The sequence below is a fragment of the Fonsecaea pedrosoi genome (assembly GCF_000835455.1).
Source record: "Fonsecaea pedrosoi CBS 271.37 unplaced genomic scaffold supercont1.2, whole genome shotgun sequence".
Lineage (NCBI taxonomy): Eukaryota > Fungi > Ascomycota > Eurotiomycetes > Chaetothyriales > Herpotrichiellaceae > Fonsecaea > Fonsecaea pedrosoi.
Window position 1 is genome coordinate 3,699,052 of NW_013550614.1, and position 21,928 is coordinate 3,720,979.

The 21,928-nt window shown below is 53.4% G+C and overlaps 9 protein-coding genes across 9 annotated transcripts; 3 read left to right on the forward strand and 6 right to left on the reverse strand.

Annotated features, from left to right (window-relative positions):
* Positions 1-45: 45 nt before the first annotated feature.
* Z517_03304 (uncharacterized protein) lies at positions 46-1,477 on the forward strand (the record flags this gene model as incomplete). Its single annotated transcript, XM_013432412.1, has 2 exons — positions 46-1,347; positions 1,421-1,477. 2 exons carry the CDS (start codon positions 46-48, stop codon positions 1,475-1,477), a joined length of 1,359 nt encoding a protein of 452 aa, XP_013287866.1.
* A 698-nt stretch (positions 1,478-2,175) lies between these two features.
* Z517_03305 (uncharacterized protein) lies at positions 2,176-4,189 on the reverse strand (the record flags this gene model as incomplete). The annotated part of the gene is made up of 2 exons (XM_013432413.1): positions 2,176-4,063; positions 4,140-4,189. The coding sequence occupies 2 exons, from the start codon at positions 4,187-4,189 to the stop codon at positions 2,176-2,178; spliced, it is 1,938 nt and encodes a 645-aa protein (XP_013287867.1).
* A 1,033-nt stretch (positions 4,190-5,222) lies between these two features.
* Z517_03306 (uncharacterized protein) lies at positions 5,223-6,335 on the forward strand (the record flags this gene model as incomplete). Its single annotated transcript, XM_013432414.1, has 1 exon — positions 5,223-6,335. One exon carries the CDS (start codon positions 5,223-5,225, stop codon positions 6,333-6,335), a length of 1,113 nt encoding a protein of 370 aa, XP_013287868.1.
* Positions 6,336-6,631: 296 nt separating this feature from the next.
* Positions 6,632-7,495, reverse strand: Z517_03307 (uncharacterized protein; the record flags this gene model as incomplete). The annotated part of the gene is made up of 1 exon (XM_013432415.1): positions 6,632-7,495. The coding sequence occupies one exon, from the start codon at positions 7,493-7,495 to the stop codon at positions 6,632-6,634; it is 864 nt and encodes a 287-aa protein (XP_013287869.1).
* Positions 7,496-7,970: 475 nt separating this feature from the next.
* Positions 7,971-9,214, reverse strand: Z517_03308 (V-type proton ATPase subunit D; the record flags this gene model as incomplete). The annotated part of the gene is made up of 3 exons (XM_013432416.1): positions 7,971-8,054; positions 8,102-9,022; positions 9,071-9,214. 3 exons carry the CDS (start codon positions 9,212-9,214, stop codon positions 7,971-7,973), a joined length of 1,149 nt encoding a protein of 382 aa, XP_013287870.1.
* Positions 9,215-9,721: 507 nt separating this feature from the next.
* On the reverse strand, positions 9,722-11,860 carry Z517_03309 (uncharacterized protein; the record flags this gene model as incomplete). The annotated part of the gene is made up of 2 exons (XM_013432417.1): positions 9,722-11,690; positions 11,805-11,860. 2 exons carry the CDS (start codon positions 11,858-11,860, stop codon positions 9,722-9,724), a joined length of 2,025 nt encoding a protein of 674 aa, XP_013287871.1.
* Positions 11,861-13,521: 1,661 nt separating this feature from the next.
* Z517_03310 (uncharacterized protein) lies at positions 13,522-15,123 on the reverse strand (the record flags this gene model as incomplete). The annotated part of the gene is made up of 7 exons (XM_013432418.1): positions 13,522-13,900; positions 13,953-14,335; positions 14,388-14,455; positions 14,506-14,542; positions 14,600-14,784; positions 14,835-14,970; positions 15,016-15,123. The coding sequence occupies 7 exons, from the start codon at positions 15,121-15,123 to the stop codon at positions 13,522-13,524; spliced, it is 1,296 nt and encodes a 431-aa protein (XP_013287872.1).
* Positions 15,124-17,142: 2,019 nt separating this feature from the next.
* Z517_03311 (uncharacterized protein) lies at positions 17,143-18,759 on the forward strand (the record flags this gene model as incomplete). The annotated part of the gene is made up of 5 exons (XM_013432419.1): positions 17,143-17,350; positions 17,416-17,532; positions 17,643-17,711; positions 17,766-18,197; positions 18,251-18,759. 5 exons carry the CDS (start codon positions 17,143-17,145, stop codon positions 18,757-18,759), a joined length of 1,335 nt encoding a protein of 444 aa, XP_013287873.1.
* Positions 18,760-19,684: 925 nt separating this feature from the next.
* On the reverse strand, positions 19,685-21,316 carry Z517_03312 (uncharacterized protein; the record flags this gene model as incomplete). Its single annotated transcript, XM_013432420.1, has 1 exon — positions 19,685-21,316. The coding sequence occupies one exon, from the start codon at positions 21,314-21,316 to the stop codon at positions 19,685-19,687; it is 1,632 nt and encodes a 543-aa protein (XP_013287874.1).
* Positions 21,317-21,928: the final 612 nt, after the last annotated feature.

Consider the following 21,928-nt stretch of genomic DNA (forward strand, 5'->3'; position numbering starts at 1 on the left):
CCTACCACTGTAAGCCACTTCGCTGGACCTTTTGTTTGCGACACCATGGTCAGAAACATTGTCGTGTTCGGAGGGTCGTCCCATCCAACCTTGACAGAAACTATCTGCGAGATTCTCGGTATTGCACCTGGTCAAGCTCTCTTCTCCAAGTTCGCAGTTGGAGAGACCAGGGTTGAGATCGGCGAGTCGGTCCGGGGAAAAGATGTTTATATCATACAATCTGGTGGTGGTAAGGTGAATGACCACTTCGTCGAGCTTCTGATTGCCATTTCGGCATGCAAGACTGCGTCCGCGAAAAAGGTCACCGCTGTCCTACCACTCTTCCCGTATTCTCGCCAGTCCGATATACCCTACAACAAGAGCGGTGCGCCTCTGGTTAAGGCATCGAATGCGTCCAACAAGCTGGTTCCTGACGCGAATGGCTACACCTTCGACAGTACCCCTCCAACTCCACATCCAGATAAGACTGAAAGCCAAGGCCTTGCCAACGGACATCCCTTGCACAAAGCTATTTCAAAGTCACAGCTCGATGAGGTAGAGAACAGCCCTACATACCAGGCCCGCTTCAGCCACTACCGGGACCGGGATGTAAGTTCACACTCGTCAACAAAGTCGGACTATTTTCCAAGCCAACGGAAACGAGGAGATTCGGCAGCGTCAGCCACCAACGGCATTGCAAATTATGATTTTGCTCCACCGCCAAAAATAGATCCGCAAGACAATTTCAAACCTCGACCGGGCTATCGACAGTGGGTTGCTCAAGCAGGTACTCTTGTGGCAGATCTTTTGACCTGCGCTGGCGCAGATCACATCATCACCATGGACCTTCACGATCCACAGTATCAAGGGTTCTTCGACATTCCTGTTGACAATCTTTACGGCCGGCCGATCTTGAAGAAGTATATCCAGCAAAACATTCCAGATTACAGAAATGGAGTGGTCGTTAGTCCCGACGCTGGAGGTGCTAAAAGAGCAACTGCCATCGCCGACTCGTTAGGAATCGAGTTCGCACTGATTCATAAAGAACGTAGACCCACCAAGATCACCGATCGGCAGAATGCAACCATGATGCTCGTCGGCGATGTTACTGGCAAAGTTGCCATTCTCATCGACGATCTGGCCGACACGAGCAACACGATTACCCGAGCCGCGAAACTTCTGAAGAAAGAAGGTGCCAGCAAAGTCTATGCCTTGGTGACGCACGGTGTTTTGAGTGGAGATGCAATTGAAAGAATTAACGCCAGCGCGTTGGATAAAGTTATTGTCACCAATACCGTGGACCAGTCGCACCATGTCAGAAGATGTCCCAAGTTGGAGGTACTCGAGGTCGGCCACGTCTTCGCTGAGGTGAGTTCAACACTAGTTGTGATGTTTGGGTTACAGGACAGGTGACAAATGCTAACATGATCTTTCTCGATAGGCGATTCGAAGGGTGCATTATGGCGAGAGCATCAGTGTGCTGTTCCAATATGATTAGTGATGTCCAAGAATCATGTGCGAAGCTGGTTGCTAGAGCCTACTCAAACTCTAGTGATACTCGTACTCCTCCTTACGAGCAACCATCATGGCGAGTAGGATTGCCGTTGATCTTTCATTTGGAATGCCATCTCGTGTTTCTGTTTCGACATTCAAAGATCGAGTTTCGCCCACGCGAGCACAAAGTCCGAGCAACCAAGAAAAAAACTACAAACAGCGACAACATGCAAAATAAGAAACGAAGCTCCTTGAACCAAGTGCTGGAGAGGTCTTCACCAGGCGGATGGCGTCTTATGGGTCAGGACTATGGATTCTTTGGTAGCACAGAAGGCCTCGACGGGGACCGTGACGAATACTTTGTGTGGCTTTATGAAGCCAGCTACCCTTCCAACAACTTCAATCTACCCAAGGTGGTACCGCATGTTGGAAGATAGGAAAGTCCGCGTTCTTTTCTTGAATGGATATGCTCTGCATGAGAAGCTTATTCAAAGAATCTCATTTGCTCGTTATGGATATAGTGGATACAGTGCCATTCAGCGTAATCCCTAATAACATTCCCTCGACGCGAGGTTGGCCGCTACTCCTGGAGCCCACTAACAACCCATATTCATGATCGAAACAACAATACCCAATCCATCTCCCCCGTTTGTTCTCCTGAGCAAACCCCCATAGTAAACCCCCCCACACAACGCATTGCTGCTATCGCTCCCACCGCAACTCCTCGCAAAACTCCCTGACACAACGCGCGCCTGCGCCGCCGGGGGGAAAGTGACCGGGCACGTCACCGTGCAACATCGAGGTCGGCGTTCCTTGCGTCGTGGCCTGTCTCGCGGCGAATGCATAGCGCAATGCACATCGGCGGCGCGGGAGGAAGGTGATGTCCAGTAACTTGAAGTCTACGTCGTCGTCGAGGCCAGCGCCCTCTCCCCCGCCCCCAAGAGAGGCATTTGGCTCTCTGCCACTCGGCCTCTCTGTCGTCTGTATGTACGCGAGGAGATCCGCGTCGGCGAGGAGGAGTTGTGCGCGGCTCATTGACCGTGCCTTGGTCCTCAGGTCGATGACACGGTCGACGACGCTCGCGGCGAGGTGGGAGTCCCAGAGGCCTTCGCGCCGGTTGCACGAGCGGAGGAGGGAGAGGGCCTTGTCGCGCAGGGCGAGGTCGCGGGACCGGGTGGCGATGAGGAAGAGGGTCGGCACGACGCCGAGGGCGAGGGAGAATGTCGGCCGCGTAATCACGGGCGGGGGGTTTTGTGGTAGTTGGAGCTGTGAGAGAGACTGCGAAGCCGGAGCTACGTTCGTGGCTGAGATTGACGTTAATGTTGATGTTGACGTTGACGTTGACCAGTCAGACGGTGGCGGTGGTGGTCGAGGCGACACGCCCCCGTCCACCGGCCTGACAAGGGTAGAGGTACATTGAATGAACTCTTCCACCGCGTCCAATGCGGTCCAAAACTGTGCTCCGTGGTCCTTGAACACGGCCTCGTCGTTGGACTCGACTCGTGCCAGGAACGCCACCATGAGAGCTTGATAAGCCCGCAGAATGAGAAATGCGGCACTCCGGGGTCTGGCGTGCTGCGCCGACGGGGGCGACGAGGCGGCCGAGCTGCAAGATTCGGGTGTCTCTCGTGAGTATTCGTTTGATTCGACGGCAGAGAACCTCTCAAACGCGGCCTGCCACTCCTCAAATCGCGGTTTGATCGCGTGGAACTCTGCCAGGAGGGCCTGGGCCACGTCGTCAGGTACAGGGCCCTCGTACGCCAGAGTCTCGGCCCTCTCGACGTAGTCGAAGAGTTCTGCAAGTAGGGATTCCACATGCAGCAGGGCGTGTTCGTGCGAGGTGAATTGGTACGGCATGTGTGCAGTGGTCGTCCCCGTACGGTAGAACTTCGGTTTGGGGCCCAGGAAGTTTGGGCCGCCGATTTCCAGAATCTGTCTGCCCATGGCGACAAAGAAGCGGGCGAGGTCATCGCTGGGGAGCAGCCGCGGCTGATTGGGACTGGCACTTGCATTTCGTTGCTCCTCGGCCAGGATTCGGATTCCGGACACGGCGTGGTTGCACGCCTCGTGATACTGACCTTGAAGGCTCTCAAAAGCGGAGAACAGAGCGCAGAGGACCAGAGCACGGTCGAGATTCTGATCCAGCTGGGCGTGGTTGAATCGCACAACCTCCCGCATCGCCTTCCCGTAGTGGTTCAGTGCAAAGTCGACGCTTCGCGCGGGCGAGAAATGATCGACCCCTGAATAGTGCTCGTGCATACTGCTCAGGGCAATGAGAGCGTGTCTGACGGAGCCATCTTCTCTTGCGAGTGGTAGCATGGTCGCTAGCCAGAAGTCCGGCTGGAAGGGACCGGCAAGCTCCAACGCAGTCCGATCCTGGTAGTAGCTGAAGGCCCGTCGCTCGGACCAATCGAGGTTTGGCTGCTCCGACAAGACAGGCGATGGATTGCGTGGGGTGTACACGACGAATTTCACGGGTTCGCTCCCTCGACCCGAGCTCGGATCGTTGGCGTATCCTTCACATGATTTCCCAGCCTTGACACAGCGGTTGCAGCTGGGTCGCGTCTCGTCGCATTTTACTCGTCGACGTCTGGTCGACCGCGTTAGAGAGAGGTCATAGCCGCAGGAACTGGCTAGCTAGGGTACAGGGCTAGAACTGGACTTACTTGCAGGTGATGCAACCAGTTCGGACTTTTGTTTTTCCAATCCTGATCATGATTTCGAAGACTTTGGGCCCTTTGTCTTCATGGCTCGATGAAGATGTGTCCGAGTCGAGCGTCGCATATGTTATTATATTCTATCAGCCTGTGTCAGAGGTTCAAGCGTGTCCAAGGCGAACAGACAGACACAGCTGAAAGAAATTCACCAGCCCCTTTGGTCACTGCCTGGAAATCAACGGTCCCGGCCAGACATTTCCTGGACCCCAATGCATCCGCGCAGGCAACCGAGTTTGCACTGTGTTGACGGGCTGTCAGAGTTCGGTAGCGCCACATGCGGCTAGAGGTGCCAGGTCTAAGTGAAGGGAGACTCCTCGAGAGTGGCAGAGCAACAGCAAGGGACGGTGTCGAGAGGTTCCCAGTACCTGAGGGAGCAGACGACGCAGGGACGCTAGTGTTCCAAACCAGGCCACCCACGCTAGCCAGGAAAGGTTAGACGATACGAGGAAGCTTCTGACCAATGACCGCTTGCACATCCTAGCCTTGCGCATCAAGTGGCCCCCAAAACCCCCCCTTGGCCAATTCATGCTACCGCCCCTCGCGGCCCTCTTACCAAGTCGTATTCAACTTCGCCCACATCACCATCACCTTTGTCATCAAACGTCGCCAACAGCTGGCCAACGGGCTGGTGGACGAGCTCGTAAGAGCTAAACTCATTCATTCCCTCGCCTTGACAGTGGAAACATACCTCGTACCGGCTTCTGAAACCCTGCAAAGAACTAAGCCACACAATGTTGTCTGATGCCGACCGCAGACGAGTATCACTTGTCGATTTTCCAGGCAGCCACATTCAGCAGTCCAACATCCCAGGGGAGGGTGCATATCTATATCAACCATGGATGACTCCATTGAAACCGTTCGTTGTATTCTCCCCTTCAACCTTGGAGGACATTCCCAACCCTACCTTGCAGAAAAATACTACCTCGTCACGCCCACGCGCAGTCATTCTTCAATTCGCCCTCGAGCAACACTATTTCTCTCCAAGAGAACTCTTCGAGGGAACTCCATACAAGGGGGATACTTTGAAGCGAAATGCCCAAGATCGTGTGCCACGCGGGCACAGGACCCGATGACAACTGGGGGTACTGCCCATCCTTCGCAGCCGCCATTCTGTTCACGGTCCTCTTCGGCATCACGACCTGCGCGCACATCGTCCAGGCGGTCGTCTACCGCAAGCCCTTTGCCATGGTTCTCATCATGGGCGCCCTGTGGGAGACGGGCGGCTACGTCGCGCGCGTCTCGTCGATCGAGAACCAGCTGTCCAGCGGCATCTACACGGCGCAGCTGCTGCTGATCCTGCTCGCGCCGCTCTGGATCAACGCGTACATCTACATGCTGCTGGGGCGGATGATCCACTTCTTCCTACCCGAGGGCAACGACCGCGTCTTTCGCGTCCGGGCCCGCGCCATCACGCGCATGTTCGTCGCCTTTGACATCACGGCCTTCCTGATCCAGGCGACCGGCGGCACCATGACGGGCCCCGGGGTGAGTGCCTCGGTCCAGCAGACGGGACTGAACATCTACACCAGCGGCGTGGGCGTGCAGTTGTTCTTCCTCGTCATCTTCGTCGCCCTGGCGATCAGGTTCCAGCGCAAGGTCAAGCACCTCAGGCAAGACAGGCGGCGTCTCGTCTCGTCACGGCCTGCTTCCTACACCACCGACACCGAAGCACAATACCAATCTGTCCTTCTGCGTCCGTTGCCCTTGCGGACCGACTCCCCCAGCCCGACAACGACACCAGATGACGTCGAGATACCCGACCTCGACCTCGCCATGCCCCTCCTCCGCCTCCTCTACATCACCCTCGCGCTCATCATCCTCCGCAACATCTACCGCCTCGTCGAGTTCGGCACGGGCATCAACTCCCCGACCGTGACGCACGAGTGGTTCGCGTACGTCTTCGACGGCGTGCCCATGTTTTTCGCCCTCTTGGTCTTGAACGTCTTCAACCCAGGAAAATTCCTGCAGGGTTCCCGGAGCGATTTCTCCGAGGAGGACAAGGCGAGGAAGCGGGAGAAGAGGGCGAAAAAGGAGAGGAAGAAGGACGACAAGAGGGCGGAAAAGGAGATGAAGCGGATGGCCAAGGTGGCGAAGAAGGATGCGAAGAATGGTGGCGGCGGAGCTGCGTACGAGGCCTTGGGGTGAAGAATTTCCAGTGAAATGGAGAATTAGCATCTCCTCAGCGTCCTCTATAGACTTGTTCGCATCTTGAGTGAGGGTCGAGGAATGGTCAGAAGGAGAATGGGTTTTTAGATTGGATAATTTTGTGCATACAATAGACTTGGGTGATACACTGAATCCATGTGCCAAAACCAGCGCCCCCTACACCACTGACGAGATCGACCTGGACCAATTGGCTAGGGCGAGAACAACAAAGACCGCTGTTTGATTCTCTCCAATGCCCGAACGCTATAGCCTTTATCTGCACCACACCTATGCCATCATTTAGGACTTGGTTTATCCCATTGAGATATGTACCAATGCCTCTTCTTGTAGTTGTCAGCATAGCCTGGGATTGATTTCGACATGGCAACATCCCATCCCTTGAAAGCGTCTTCGTAGCTGGAAAGCAACATCTTCTCTGAACGTAGAGGCTTGTTCACTTGACAATGAACGATCCCAGTACGTCCTGGCCGTCGGTTGATGCGCCCTTGCAAGCTGGCTAGAAGTCCTCCATACGCTCGACATTGCTTTTTCTTCATTGTGGCAACGCTCGTGCGTGATTGTTTTCGCTGTGCAATGGCTCGTGCAGCGGCCCATTTTTGCAAGCGAGCTTCTACGTTAGGAGCACCCGCGCCATACAACGGGCGAGTCTCGAACATCGGAGCCTCGTCTCCACTCCCAGAAATCGTCCTTGTGAATTTGACAACCTCCACGTTTTGACTAGAGTTCGCCGCATGTGAGCAGAGCGCGGCGATTCGTTTATCATTAGAAACATCTGGATGACGATAGCCATGGTGCACCGTGCAGACAGTGTTGGGGTCCCAGAGGTCTTGTCGGATGACTTCCCGTAATCGTTGTGGTATAGGGGACTGGCCAGGGTGAGACTTTGGGGTTGAGACCCGAGGTTTGTGGCTCTTATCATCCCTGACACATGCCAACAAGTTTGATTTCTCTTCAACCTGACAGGTTCCTTCGAAAAATCCGGAATCACGTCGCTTGAGGGGAGAATGCCTGAGGTCAGATTCGGAAAAACAATGCCCCGGATCGATCTTGTAGGGAAATGCTGTGGACGACGAGATCGGTTCCGGTTCAAGATTTTGAGCCTTGCGAAACCGTGTTGTAGAGAGATGAGAGTCCAACATTGTGGTTTTGATAGCTTTGCTGATGTAGTGAGATCAAATCAGTCAAACGAGTGGTTGTTGGTTTCAGGTGAAGCTGTGTCGCTGGTTCGCGAGGGTAACGATAACACCAAAAATGAGCGGAAAATCAACAATAAGTTCGATGTAGATGGTCTTTTCGATAATTTGGCCAGACACAAATCACTTCATGAGATGGATTTGCGCCTCAATTGATGTGAGCTGTTGATGATTTCTCTTCAGGCAACCACGCTCTGGGCTGTCTGCACGGGCGGTAGGTGAAACCCCAAAATGCAGACGTACCTTCCTTCCGAGAGTTGTTGGATCAAGTAGTCTTCGCAAGAAGCTGAAAGAAGCGCTGTTGACTTGTTGCTGAAAAAGTTGTTCATTAGGTCTGGAGCTATCAAGCTGGAAGGCCGCAAAGCAAGACCCCCTTCTACCGAACGCCGTGCTGCCCACGTGACACTGACCCTAACCCATGTTAGAACACGCTGATGTAGTTTCCGATCCTCTCCTTTTGATTTTGGGCGATGCATTCAGCAATCCAGGTGATGTTTCGGATTTCCTGCCGGAGGGTCAGCAGCTGTGTCTCTCGCAACAAGGGATACTCACCTGTTCCCGTAGCTTGACCCATGCATATATAACCGCATGGGTAAACTGTCGAGTGAAAACCATCTTGGAGAGTTCCATCTCCTTCTGGTAGAACATGTCCTCCAGGGACTTGGATTCACTGCCCGCCCCTCCAGCCATGTTCCCGGCGCCCACGCCGCTGCTTTGGTTGAATCCGACTTCATCAAAAAATCGCTTGTAGTCACCCACACCGCTGACTGCAAGCCCGACGCCTTCCAGGTCGTCCGCTCTCGAGAGCATGAGCATCCCTTCTGGGTACAATTTTCCGAATTCGGGGTAGAGCTTCTTCCTCTGGTCCTTGTTCAGCTCGGTTCCGAAAGAGTTGATGGTGATGTTGATAGCTCGTCGATCGGCTTCGAATTCGAGGATTTCTGACATGATTTCCCCCGTGGGAGTCATGGCCATCTCGGGGTCCGTGTTTACGAAACGGTAGAAGTCCTCCAGATAGTTTTTGTACAAGGTGTTCCGCACAATCTCGATGTTGAGCTCATCCAGATCTTGATGGCTCAAACTTCCTTTGAAATATGGTGCCAGGGGAGTTTCGATAAGGACCGAGTTGTACAGTTCCTCGATATTGGTGGCCACGCAAAGAACTGGCATTGTCTCAAACCAACCCAACGGATGACATCTCTCCAGGAGTTCTTTAGTATCTCTTTCGTGCAAAGTCCCGGTAATGAGGAGTGCCACATTGTCAATCATGTACGAGTATGTGAGGTATTCCATGAATTTTGCCAACGATCCCGTCGCCTGTCCTTGGAGATATCTGAAGTCGGCGACTAGCTTCTCCGTGGTCTTGCTTGCCAGGGCCGACGTGGAGGGGTTGGGAGGAAGGTTTGAGAGCGCCTCGCCGTACGCAGGACCGAGCTGGGTCTTGACGTCTTCGATCGTTTCGCATTGCGTGAGCTGCACTTTGTTAGTGAAGTGTCCTAAAGCGGTGCAGTGACCACATACATTGCCATAGTTCGTGCTCGTAAGTAGCGCATTGCGGTAGCCACGAACTATACCCTCCAAATAGCCACCGTTGACGTTGAACAAAAGGCCTGAGTCGCAAATTAGCTGTGAAATGCTGGAGAGTAGAGGATGCGCACCTTCCATGGTCCGAAATACCAAGCCTCGACAACTTAAATGAGCGGCAAGGAATTATAAAGCTGCAGTCGAACGAGAAAGCTCTGAAAGTAAAGGCAGCTTGCAATGTTGTAGTAAAGACGACGTCGATGAACAGGCAGGCGAATAGATCTACCGGGCATGAGGTCGGAATTGGGAGCTGCGCAGTTGCCGCTTTACCATCTTGGCTCTGTCCCACTGCACAAATTTCGTGCCGCTTTTAATCCCTGAAACTCTTCGACTCTTCGTCGTTCAATTTCTTCCTTGATGTTGCAATGGTATAACCAACTACAAATTTGGCGAGGACTGTATTGCTCTACGCTTCTCTTCGATGTTTTCTCTACCACCGTCAAAGATGCTACAATTTAGTTCATTAAGCCCTTCGAAGTTCCGTGCAATGCAACACTATTTCTGCAATAGAACAAGACTAAGAAGTACACTTATTTTGACACCATGTTCCATGATGCAGAGCAAAACAGTCCAAGCGTCCACTGGATCTCACGTACTGGCAGCATCCTCCAGAATCACATCCGCTGCCTTCTCACTAATCATATACGTGGGCAGCACGATGTAGAATCCCGGGATTTTGGGAAAGACACTCGCATCGACCACTCTCAACCCGTCAACACCTCGAACACGGAACTGGGAATCTAGGACCGCCATCTTGTCGTCATCGGCGCCGATAGGACATGTGCAGCTCGCATGATGTCCCCAGGCTTCTTTCTTTATCCAGTCCTTCATCTGAGCCTCCGTTGTGGCTTTATTGCCCGGCCAAACCTCCTTGAACGTGCCCTGCAGCGGTATATAGTCTTGGAACATCTTGCGCGACAACTCCATGCCCTCGTATGTGGCTTGCAAGTCCTTTTCGTCGGCGTCGTCGGTAGTGATCCCTGTGTCGAAGTAATTGAAATTGATGACGGGCGTGTCGCGCGGATCGGTGGAACGCAGGGTGATAGTCCCGGCGTTGTTTCGCGAATGCGCCTTGAGAACGATCCAGGCCCAGTGGTGGGCGTCTTTCAGTGACTCATTCGAATATCCGGGATGGTAGCCTGTGAAGAATGCGGGAGCACCAGAAATCAAGAGATCGGGATCCCCGTCCGCAACAGACGACTTTTTGATCACAGCAATGGCAATACCGTTGGTCGCGTATGTGCCTTTGAGAAAGGGACCTGGTTGAGTTTGCCATTGCTCCAAGCATGGGTCAGGCTCAGTGCGGAGAAAGGTACAGTCCTTGGTGATGGCAAAGTCGGTGTTACTGTCTCCCACAAGCGTTGCCTCATAACGGTCCTGCAAGTTGGTTCCCACACCTGGTAGGTCGACAACCACGGGGATGCCGAATTTGGATAGCTCAGCAGCAGGTCCAATACCAGATAATTTGAGCAATTGCGGCGAGTTGAACGCACCACCAGAGATGATCACCTCCCGACTCGCATTGACGCTACCCGGGGTGCCACCCGCTGCTGAGCCCGCGCGAGGGTCGGCGCGATACAGACTTTGTCCTTCTAGATAGTCGACGCCAACGGCCTTCGGCTTGGATCCAGAAGTGTCAAACCGGACTTTTGTCACCAAGGTGTTGAGCTTGACGTCGAGATGGTACTTGCGCGATCCGTCTGCGTTGACGGCGTTTGCGGTGTCGAGGATAAAGTCGCGCGGACCATTGCGTTTCTTGTCCACCTCGGTAACTGCAATTGGGACCTGGTACAGGCCCTCCTGAGAGTCCCGGCCGGGAACATCGGCATTGATGTCTCTGAGCAAGACTTCTCCCAACCCAGCCACCGTGTTGAGCACCATCCCGAGCAGACCCTTACCCATTGCCGTTCCCGCCGCGATTATGAGCGACAACAGTTTCTGGTCCTCGACTGCCAGCGACAATTCCGTGAGACTGGTCTCGTACCAACCATCAAAGCCGTGGCCGACGACACTGTTGGGGAGATATCTGCACCGTTCCAAGCGCTCAAAGTATTTGCGCATGTTCCCGGCACTCCAGGAACTATCACCCGTGATTGACGCGATATTATTCCAGTCGCTCTCGTGTGGATAGATGGTGATCATTGCGTTATGCGCCGAGCAACCTCCCAGGGTTCCCGTGCGTGGGTACCAGATCCCCAGGGGAGTCGAGCCAGATGGCGGACTGTTCCCGACGTACTCGTCTCCGGAGGGAGTCTTCCAGACCATTTTGGAATCCTGTTCCTGCCGCGCAAGGTCCTGGTAGTGGTTGACAAAGTAATCCCACCGCATGGGCGTAAACTCTGTGGCCTGGAGCTGCAAAGCCGGCACCTGCTGCCACGTTGCCTCGCCTTGGTCGTCTCCCGCCTCGATCAGGAGGACTCTGTACCCTGCAATCGCCAGCCGTGAAGCCAGAGGACCGCCTCCAGGGCCGCTGCCGACCACGACATAATCATATGCGGTGGGGTCTGTGGTGGAATTGTCCACTCGAATCGTCTGTGTTATATTGTTGTCGTCGCGCCTGTGGAATTTATTATGCCAATGTCTATGTGCCGATGTTCTGGAGGAGTTGTTAGCCAGTCAGGCCACCCTCCCACGTCTTGGTAAAGGAAAATGCTATGATGGTAATACTCACAGAGCCGACACCGTCGTGCCCCCCAACAGGGTTATTAAAGCCAATGTCGCCCTCATGGCCCCATAGCATTAAACCGCGTATCGGATGAAAAAAAAAGTAAAGACTCCAAACAAATCAAACTGAAGGCTTTGATGGCTCAACTCCCATACATCGTCACCTGAAGTGATCCCGGCGGCATTATGATGTCCTCTGTTTATCTTATAGTAGTATATATGTAAGGTGTCGGCATTCATGCATGGGCGCAAGTCCACCATGGCTTCTCCCCTTCCCCTCTCATTGTTCGTCGTACGTGTACCTCGTATCACATCCCATCATCCTGAGAAAACGGTGGGAGAGTGGGAAGATTGGGAAATTGGGATCGTCAATTGGCTCCTCCTGGGATCTTCTCGCTCGGAGAGTTGGTCGAACGAACTGCCCGGTGCCAGGCCACAGGGACCACAGACACCACACAGGGTAGGCGACCAAAAAGCTCTGCACCTGCCTACAGTACCTACCTAGGTAAGACAAGTGTGCCAAAGCTAGGTTGAAAGGCTTGTTTGAAGCCATGGCTCGCTCCATCGACGGTGGGAATAGCCGGGCGGGCAGGTATGGATTTTGGCGGGCCACTTCGCAATACCCCTACGTGCCTACCTATAACCCACTACCCGCGTACCAGCCTATACTCGGCAAGTACCCGTACCCACGGGAGGTGCATAAACGAAAGCGCTTTAGACTTATTCCTGGCAATTGGGGCTCAATGCTCATCAAATCACCCCAATACCATCAAGGGAGTCCAGACGGTGCCGAGTAGGTAGAGCGAGGACTCCGCAGTGTATGTCGTATGTCTGGAAGGGCCAGTTCCTTCCAAGCTATGTAAGTACCTAGCGAGAAGTCCCAGGACACCCTGAAGCGCTACTAATTAACCCATACATTCGGAAGCTAGGTGCGCATTACAAAGTAGGTACATGGGGCAGGAAACTCGCCGGCCAAATTGAGACGCAATGTGCCCCAAACAAGGTCGAATGGAGTAGAGTAGCGAGCAAGGCTGAGAGCCACCGAAGCGTGCGGGCTGAATGCGGGCCCCTTTCTTTCTTTCTCCTCCCTCCCTCTCTCTCTAGAGGTAGAGCACTGGAGTCTGGGTCCACTTTGCCTACTTCTCGTACCTAGTTCCCTTTAGGTGCCGGCCGTTGGACGATCCCGCTGTGGGTAGATATTCCGGGGCTTTTCCAGAGACTAGCCTGCTAGCGGTGGGTGGCGGGCTGTTACAGGATTCACCTCATAACAAGTTACGAGTAAGGGGTTTGGCTGGCAGGGTGCCAGGGCGCCAGGGCGAGTGAGGCTGCGCGGGATCATTTACCCCTCGTAACTTGCGTGCAACACAGTTCCTGGGGAGGTGGTTGCACAGCTCTCGTCCTTCGACGGAAGACGGCGGAGGATATGGCGGTCAGGGTAGGAAGCGTGGCTGGAAGTACCTATCTGGAGGTCTTGTTAACGAGGAGTTCCTTTGTGCCTGACAAGTCGATACCCTCGCGTAGGTCTTGCTGTAGTTTATGAACCCTCGCTATTCGATACAAGCAAGGCCAAGTCAAGTCATACTAATCATCACATTTTCTACACAAGCGTCGCGAGGGACGCACCTTATCAATTCAAGTATTCTTGTGTCTCCAAGCTTGTGTACCCGTATGCTTGCTTATACAATACCTGTAAACAAATCCATGATCCAGCCAGAGGAACAAGACTAGCATGCCGTCCCCGGCGCAGTGCCGACTACTCGCTCCTCCTTGACGCTCTCCAGGTCAACCAGGCGGACAAAGTCGTTGCCCCCATCCTTGTCGTCCCTCCGTCTGTCAAACTGTAACCCCGGAGTGCGAGCTCCGCTCCGACTACCCGAGACAACAACACCGCTCGCCTTGCTCTTGCCTTGGACCGTGCCACTGAGGATCTGGGGAAAGTAGTACTTGAACAACGAGTACATGGCAGGCATGCAGGCGCAGATGACGCCCACGTCCATCTCGATGCAGGACCAGTAGCCGAAGGCCGTGGTGTCCCACGTCAGGTTCTGGGATCTGGCGAACATGAAGAGCGTGTCGAGTCGGAGGGCGCTGACGACGATGACACTGGAAAGAGGCTGGGTTAGAGATTGCTTCATCATAAGCTGAGAGAACGTACCATGCTCCCACGCTCAACATGATCATGATCTGTAACTTCTTCTTCCAGTGCAGGTTGAGCTTCATCACAAGCCGCAGTGGCATGACGAGAATGACGACGTCCAGCGCGATGTTGACAGCTGCGGCGGCCCACGCCTGTGCGTTCTCGTTGTTGCATCGACCCTCGTGCTCGCCATCCCAGGACGTCCACGCCAGAGACACCGGCTCACACTGACAGGCCGACACAATGACAAAGATCACCATGTACGCGATCGTCAGGGCCATGGTGCCAAAGGCCACGCGTCGAAACTGTTTTTCGGGAAAGATTCGAAGGTAGAAGCAAATGATGGCCACCTTGGTCAGGGATATTATGATGAGGTAGAGGATTTCGTCAACAAAGTATACCTGGGCTCATTTATCAGTGCTTTTGTCCCACTCTGTGAGGTCGTCGGCATACTTTTAGAATAAGCGTAATGTCGTCAAATGGCACCGTCCAGATGTCTTTGCCATAGCCGTGACTGGCAACTGCAAGTCGTCAGCCTAGATCTCCGGTGTCACCAGTCGCTGCTACATACGAACTACTGACAGCGCTGAGAAAGGAACGAGGAGAAGCTGTCAACAGAGTCAGCAATCGAGTCCTCAGGGTACACACGTCGATTCAATCCCTACCATTGCAATGCTAATAGTGATGTCGTCGTAGCCAATCCTCGCCGCTGGAACGATAATTTTCGCAAATATCCGAACCGCGTAGATGACCAGGGCCACGGCGCCGCCTCCTGCTCCAAATCCAGAGATGAGACTGCTTCGGTCACGGACTGGAGCACCGCAAGCCGTCAGGGAGACATTCTTCGTGGCTTTTCATTGTCAGCGTGCTGCGGGCATTTGACCTTGAGGCTTTCCGTACTTAGTTGTTCTTTAATCGTACAGTTCATGGCCACGCAGACTGTGATGGTCTCTGCCAGTTGTTGGTTCGTGCAGATACATGCTTGGTCAGTGGCAGAGCAGTTCGACTGAGCAATTCCCGCCAGAGTGCAGTCAAGCTGGACGTGTCAGCGACGACAGGACTGGGGAGGCGGTGTACCTACACCACATTTGGGATAAAGGGCCGCTGCAGATTCCAGGTCGGCTCTGACGACAGCCAGCAAGGTGGCGGCAACTAGGAAGAATATGGCCGTGAACGATCTCATTGTCATAACGTGGTGGTCATAAAGTGATGTTTCGAGCGTAAGCAGTATCTTCTTTCAGGCGTGAGAAGACTGATGAGAGGATAATAACAGTGCAGGCATGATATGACTTGTCTGTTAAGAGGTCGAGTGGTTGTTTAACCTCAGGGGGAACTGGTTGACGCTCCTCGAAGTCTTCCGCCCCTGTGCGCTCTGAGTCCAGTCTCGAGCAGATCCAGGAGTACTAGCAACGTGGTTCCTCGAGCTATGGAGAGCCCACCAGGGAGGCACAAGAGTACGACATTGAAGAAATGGTCGTTGTTGAAGCGGTGGAGAACTGAAGTAACAGTGAAATATGCGGTCCACTAACTTGGAAAATTCGAGTATAGAACAGAAGCACAGATACCAAAGTAGTGAGAGTGTCTGGGGAAGATCAGCAGTCAGAATAGAGCAGGGAGGACGGCTTCTGTGACCAGGATGGAATACATGAGCAACACTTGGTCCTCGTGGGTTCGTTTTCCCGGTTGTTAGACCTTTTCGAGATCTGCACACTGGACGTGTCCACTGACGGGGAAACGAACTGGACTCTGCAATCAAAACGAGACCCGAGTAAAGATGGCACGGGTGGGTGGGTATAACATTCTGTGTGTTCTATCGCAAATCTCGAGGCATCCTGGGCTGGTGATCTACACAAACAAACACATAAGACGAGATGAGTCCCCAGGGATCCGATGTCACCTCTTGGTATATTCCTTTACTAACAAGAACCCAGCTTTCGAGGATCTTCCTTGGTCGACCAAAACCCATTCCCGACTCCACTTTCAGCCCCTGGTTAATCCCGTTAAAAACTCGACGACTCGTCGTACTAGGATATGCCTGCATCCGCGAGGCACGGCGGATAAGTTCCCCCAGCCTCGTGGGTCGCCGCCTCCTTTTCCCCGCTTCCCACATTCTGGATGCCCAGAACCTTGGGAACCAGTCAAGCATCAGTAAGGATCTGCCTTGCAGGAAAGAGCTCTGAATGCTTAGTGCGCAGTGGTTGTAGGTCAGCTAAGCTTCCTTCTCTTGGGATCCAGGATTATTACGAGTACGAACAGTACATGGTCTATCCGTACCTAAGCAGGAGAGAAGTATTTGATCCTTCTGACGAGTCATGGCACTGGCCAGGGGCTAGAAGTAGGATGCTTTGAGGGGATTTTTTTCCGTAGAGTGACGTTGTGAGGGTCACATTTATATATCTACAGAGACACACATTCAGTCAAGGCTCGTACCGAGTCCCGAGTACATCCACTACAAGAAGACTTCTTCCGCCTGTCTCCTCGTATGGAGTACCCAGTACAGTCTGTACCCAATGACTTCCCAGGGGCCCAAGTTCAGACTCGTCCATTGACCAACATCAAGAGTGCTGCATCCCCGACAAACGGTGTCTACCTGACCCACCAGCTGAGCCGTTAAGGAACGTGGAGACGGATCCATGCATTCGCCACAGTCCACGAATACCTGGGACGACTTTGGCTCTTGGCTAGTGACGATGGTGGCACGATAGTATGCATCTTTGGCCCCCGTTTTCCCACTGTCTCGATCCCACAATGGGGACCATTCGATAATAAATCCGGTGTTGCAACATCTGCAAAGAGTCAGCCTCCTCCCCCCCCCCCACCGGTCCATTCGCTAGTCTGTGCACATCCGGAGTCTCAACTCTTGGAGGAAGCTTGTCACGCTTGTCTCCCAACCCACTTCTAACCTCGCTGGCCTCTTTTCCATTGACGATCGTCCGTGCTCCGCGAAATGACGCGACAGCATGGATCTGCATCCCCAATCAGACATCGGAATCAGAGTCATTTGTGCAAATGTCGATCTTCCAACGGGCTTCGACCACAAACTCGTCGACATGGAATAATGTCTTTGATCGGTTGAACATCACCTTCGCCCTCTGCTCAGTCCAGCAGCATTTGGCAATACTCACCTCAGTCACTCTTTTGATACATCTGCTAGCCATCTCGGTGGTGCTGTCATTCGTTTTTTTTTTCTTCTTCTTGGTTGGTGGAGATGAAACTGTTGCTATCAGCTTGTACGGCATTGCTGGGAATCTGTGTGCCATGCCTGGCGTTTCCCACGGCTTCCAATGTTGCACTTCTCGCCAGAGCAGGAGGGATTGATATCTCGGAGGACTTGACGTTTGAGGAAATTGTGCGCCGAGTACAGCATCAACGAGAGAAAAGACTCCTGGTCAACCCCCTAGATACCCCGATTCAAGGTAAGACAAGACACCTCTAGTTAGCTGGACTGTCTCGTGAGAATATGGACTGACACTCCAACAAGTCGACGGCGAACATGAATGGCAGGCGCCTAGCTCCAGCGCGCAGAGGGGACCCTGTCCTGGGCTCAATGCGTTGGCGAACCATGGCTATATCGATCGGTCTGGAATTGCAAAAGTAGGTCATTCCCCAGGAATATGGTTGTTGCAGGTCTAATGCCGTGGACATTAGTTTCCCGATATTATAGGCGCCACAAACGAGGGTGAGTCGTTCGCCGAGTCATCGCCACAGCAAAGGTGTTGACGATGAGACAAGTATACGGGATGGGCATCGGACTCTCGACCATCCTCGCCGTCTTTGGTACGACCTCAACATTCATTCCAGACGCAGAGGTCTCAGCTAAGTCTTTCACAGGCACCGTCTGGACCGGCAACCCACTCTCCTTGAGTCCAGGTTTCTCGATCGATACAGCATCCCCCCAGACTCAGAATCTCCTCGGAAATCTGCTGGGTCTCCTCGGTGAACCACAGGGGATCGGACGGTCGCACAACTTGATCGAGACAGACGCTTCGATGACGCGCAACGATCTCTATGTCACCGGTGACGCTTCCATCATGGACATGGGTCGCTTTCTTCAACTTTACAACCGTGCCAGCAACGATACAGACGTTCTCTCGACGGAAAATGTGATGCAGCACTCCATCGACATGCTCAACGAGTGCATCTCCACTAACCCATATTGCTGGTATGGACCCTGGACTGGCGCCATTGTTCGTAATGCTGGGCCGACTCTTGCTCTTCGCTTGCTTTCGAATCACTCGGCAGAAAACCCGGGAGGTATCATGAGTAAGTAATCAGAGCGCGGCTTGTTCGAGGGGCACTGTTGACTATTGGGCCAGCCAAACAGGTACTGAAGTCTTTCTGGGGCGTGGTTGACAACGACGACGGCTCGCTCCAGTACAAGCGCGGATGGGAACGCATCCCCAACAACTGGTATAAAGCCCCCGTCGACTACGATGTGGTGCAGCTCAACCTGGACCTGGTCGACGCGTTCGTCAAGTATCCCCAGCTCGCGTCGATTGGCGGCAACACCGGCACCGTCAACTCCTTCACGCCGCTGGACATCAGCGACCTGACCGGCGGCGTGCTGAACGCCGAGACGTTGCTGCAGGGGAACAACCTGCTCTGCTTCGCGCTGCAGATCGTCGACACCGTGTCTCCAGACTCGCTATCTCCGCTGTACTCGACCCTGGCGGTGCCTTTGAAACTGCTCACGGATGCGCTGGGCTCGGCTCTGGATCCTCTGACGTGTCCACCCCTGGGTGATCTGACATATGGGGGCCAGCCGATCTGGGAGTCGCTGACAAAGGTATTTGCGGGCCCTGGCCGTGCCGGAGCTCCTCTCTGAAGGAGTGAGGGATCCAGGCATGAAAGCTGTGCTGCTAGGACAGAGGGGTGAGAAGTGTTATTGTGAACCGGTGCCGACCATAATAACTCAGCCTCGCGGTGTGTCGAACTCGGTCCGTTCATAAAAACCCCAGATATTGTTGCTGCATGGCGTTTTCAGGTCTCCCATTCTTCTTGATCTTGATGACCGTGAAACTTCTGAAATGGACACCATCCGTATTTCCTTCACAGATTGCGACCTGAACGCGGATGTGGAAATCCCTGGTGGTTTCAACATGTCCCATCTCATCTTATTCCATCCCGTAGGATTCTAGTGGACCGACCAAACGTGCGGAACCGGGAAAGAAGTGTCAGTCTTTACGGAGTTTCAACGCATACTCCGTAGAAGTCTGAAGGTGCATAGGTACGAGTAGGAGTAGGTGGCTAGAGGAGACGCGAATGCTTCCTTCGCGCGGCACCAGCGCACTGACGCACGAGTATCGTGCTGTCCGATCCCCCTGGAGAATGTCCTGCACAGTAAGCAGGTTGCTCGTATTGGAACATAGGAGTAATAATTTGGTGATACCCAGGAGTATCAATGGGGTAACAACCGGGATTGGTGGCCCAGTCTATCATACGTTTGTGACTCTCATGAATCACGCCTGGTGATTCCGACATAGTTCAAGCTGGTCTGAACACTGCAAAAATGATAACGGTGTACAGTGGCTGAACAAAGCCGAGACTCCTATTTTCATATTACTTGATCCAGGGAAAAAGAAGACTTTGTGGGTGGATTTTGTAGCTGTGTCTGTGATGGCTATAGCAGTGCCATGCAGAAACCTCAAGTCCTGCATCGCTACCGAGTTCTTGATGCCACGGCGGATCCACGTCACAAACCAAAGGTGCGCCAGTATCGGCACTCGAAAACAGGTCCTCGAGGGTTGACCTCACCTGGACATTAAGCTCTCATTGCTGACCCCCCTCTTTCTCTGTGGAGTAGCACTCGGACACAGAGGATCGAGATGGCCGAACCAAGTATCCCATCGCTCCCAATCTATGGCATCGTCATTGGGAGTACTGAGCGCGTAATCTTGGGCCAAAATGGCGTCGGTATACTGGCTGAGCATATCTCCAGCACCATCTGCGGAACTTGTATTTTCATCGTCTCGAGCGCCGTTTCCGAGCCAGAATGTATCATCGTCATTCCGGGCGCGTCCTTCAAAGGCACTGACCTGCCGGTTGAGGAGCAGGTTTTGCTGTAACTGAGACGTAGGCGGCGTGTCTTTCGACGCAGAATCCAAGTCTGGTGGTGTTGGGTCGACATTGATCATGCTCGATTGTTGGCGGCTCAATGGTACTCGCGCCCAACTTTTCATCGCAGCTTCTTCTCTCCTTGCTTTGGCGGCCTGTCGCTGATCGCGCAGCCTAGTTATGTATTCCGGCGGAGGAGGTACAACCGCTTTCTGTCTCTTCAAAACGTCCTCTCGAGCGGCAAAGGCTTTCAGACAGAGATTTCCCACCGCTGCAACGATCGGTCTGTCGATGCTCAACATAATCCCGAGATTGTTCTCGAACAAGGTGTCGATGAGGGACCAGGCACTTTGAGAGTCTACGTGAAGAGGCTCTGTTCGGAGTGTGTCCAAGACATGGATAACAGCGTGCCATTGAATGAAATAGGGTACGTGCCACGCAAAGCGCCGCAGATGAGGGTCGGTTTGCATCATGTTATACTGCTCCAGCAGTCGAACGGCAATGTCCCAGACAAAACGCCGCTCCGATGCTGGGACACTGTTCTGGTGGGCCCATCTGCGTGGATGATGAGCCATGAAGCGGACAAGGTTTGTTGCTGTCCGGCCACCAATCAGGGCCATGAGTTGTATGGGCTGAGATGGATCGCAAAATCGCAGGTGCTTGGTCTCCAATATGTCTTCTACTCCCCTGATGAAGTCGTCCTTGCGCTCCAAGTCGTCGATGGCGGGATATTCATCCGATGTAAAGGCGACCTTGCGGAGTTTGGCCATCTTGGCTGTTTGTCCGGCAGCAAAGGTGGCCATTGTGGACCTGACCATACACCATATCATCTCAGTCGGCTTCGTCGACTCGACAGCCGCCTGCAACATTGTGGGATTAAGATCGCTGTCATCGACATTCGCGGGCATCTTAGGGGTGGTGTCGTTGACTTCAAAGTCTCGAAACTTGGCCTGGCCACTTAGCTCTGCTGCACGGAAGTCGTGTGTCCTAAGCTGCCACCATATGCGTCGACGGATTTCAGTTTCAAATGGAGATAAACCAAGAAGTGTGCCGTCGAGACTTAAACCCATTCCTTCGGCAACACGAAGCGCCACTCCCGTAAGGCTCCACACCGCACGCGGTTCGTGGTCGTCTCGGATAGCAAGAAGGTGAAGGACTAGTGCCTGCAGTACCACAATGCTCGTGCTGCTCATGAACTTGGCACGAAACAAAGCCCTTTTCGTAGCTTCCACGTAACAGGAACGCAAGGCTGCCCGGCTTTCGCCCAATATCTCGTTGCATTCAGCTTCCGTAAGAGACAAGGTAGCAATGCTATAGATGGCAAACATGAGAGCTTCGAAGCCTTTTGGGATGTGGTCGATATTGTTAGCTGCCTTCTCTATCGCAGACTGCAAGCTAGGCACATGGACTATCTTTGTAAGAGGATTGACGTTTCTGACGAAAGTTCGCCATAACTTATCAATGTGTTGGGAAGGCGGGTGTGAAGATACAATAGCCGGTGCATTGCAGCCCAGGACATAAGAAAAATCGTCTTGTGGCGACTGGCCTTCACAGGAACCATCAGTTGAACCATCTTCAAGTTCATGTCCTGTTTCCTGGATCTGACTCTACTGTAAGCCTCTGTAAATAGGAAAAGGCAAGCGAGTCTGCCACGCCTACAAAATCCCATCCCCACGTACCTCTTGTGCCACTCGCGACCACAAGCTGCTATTGGACTCTCAGCCTCGTGCATTGATGGACTCGTAAACTGGAGTTTGTTGCTTACTTGTGCACAAGTTTCGTGCCCCCTTGTTCGTGCAATAGCTCGGGCTCGAAAAGTGTTCTTTGTCCCGCGGAAACGGTAAAATCTGGCGTTGTGAACTGCCCATTGGTCCGAGATACATCCGAGTCACTGGTCGTAGAAGGCTCCTCACATAGAGGGTGGGCGGTGGCGTCAACCC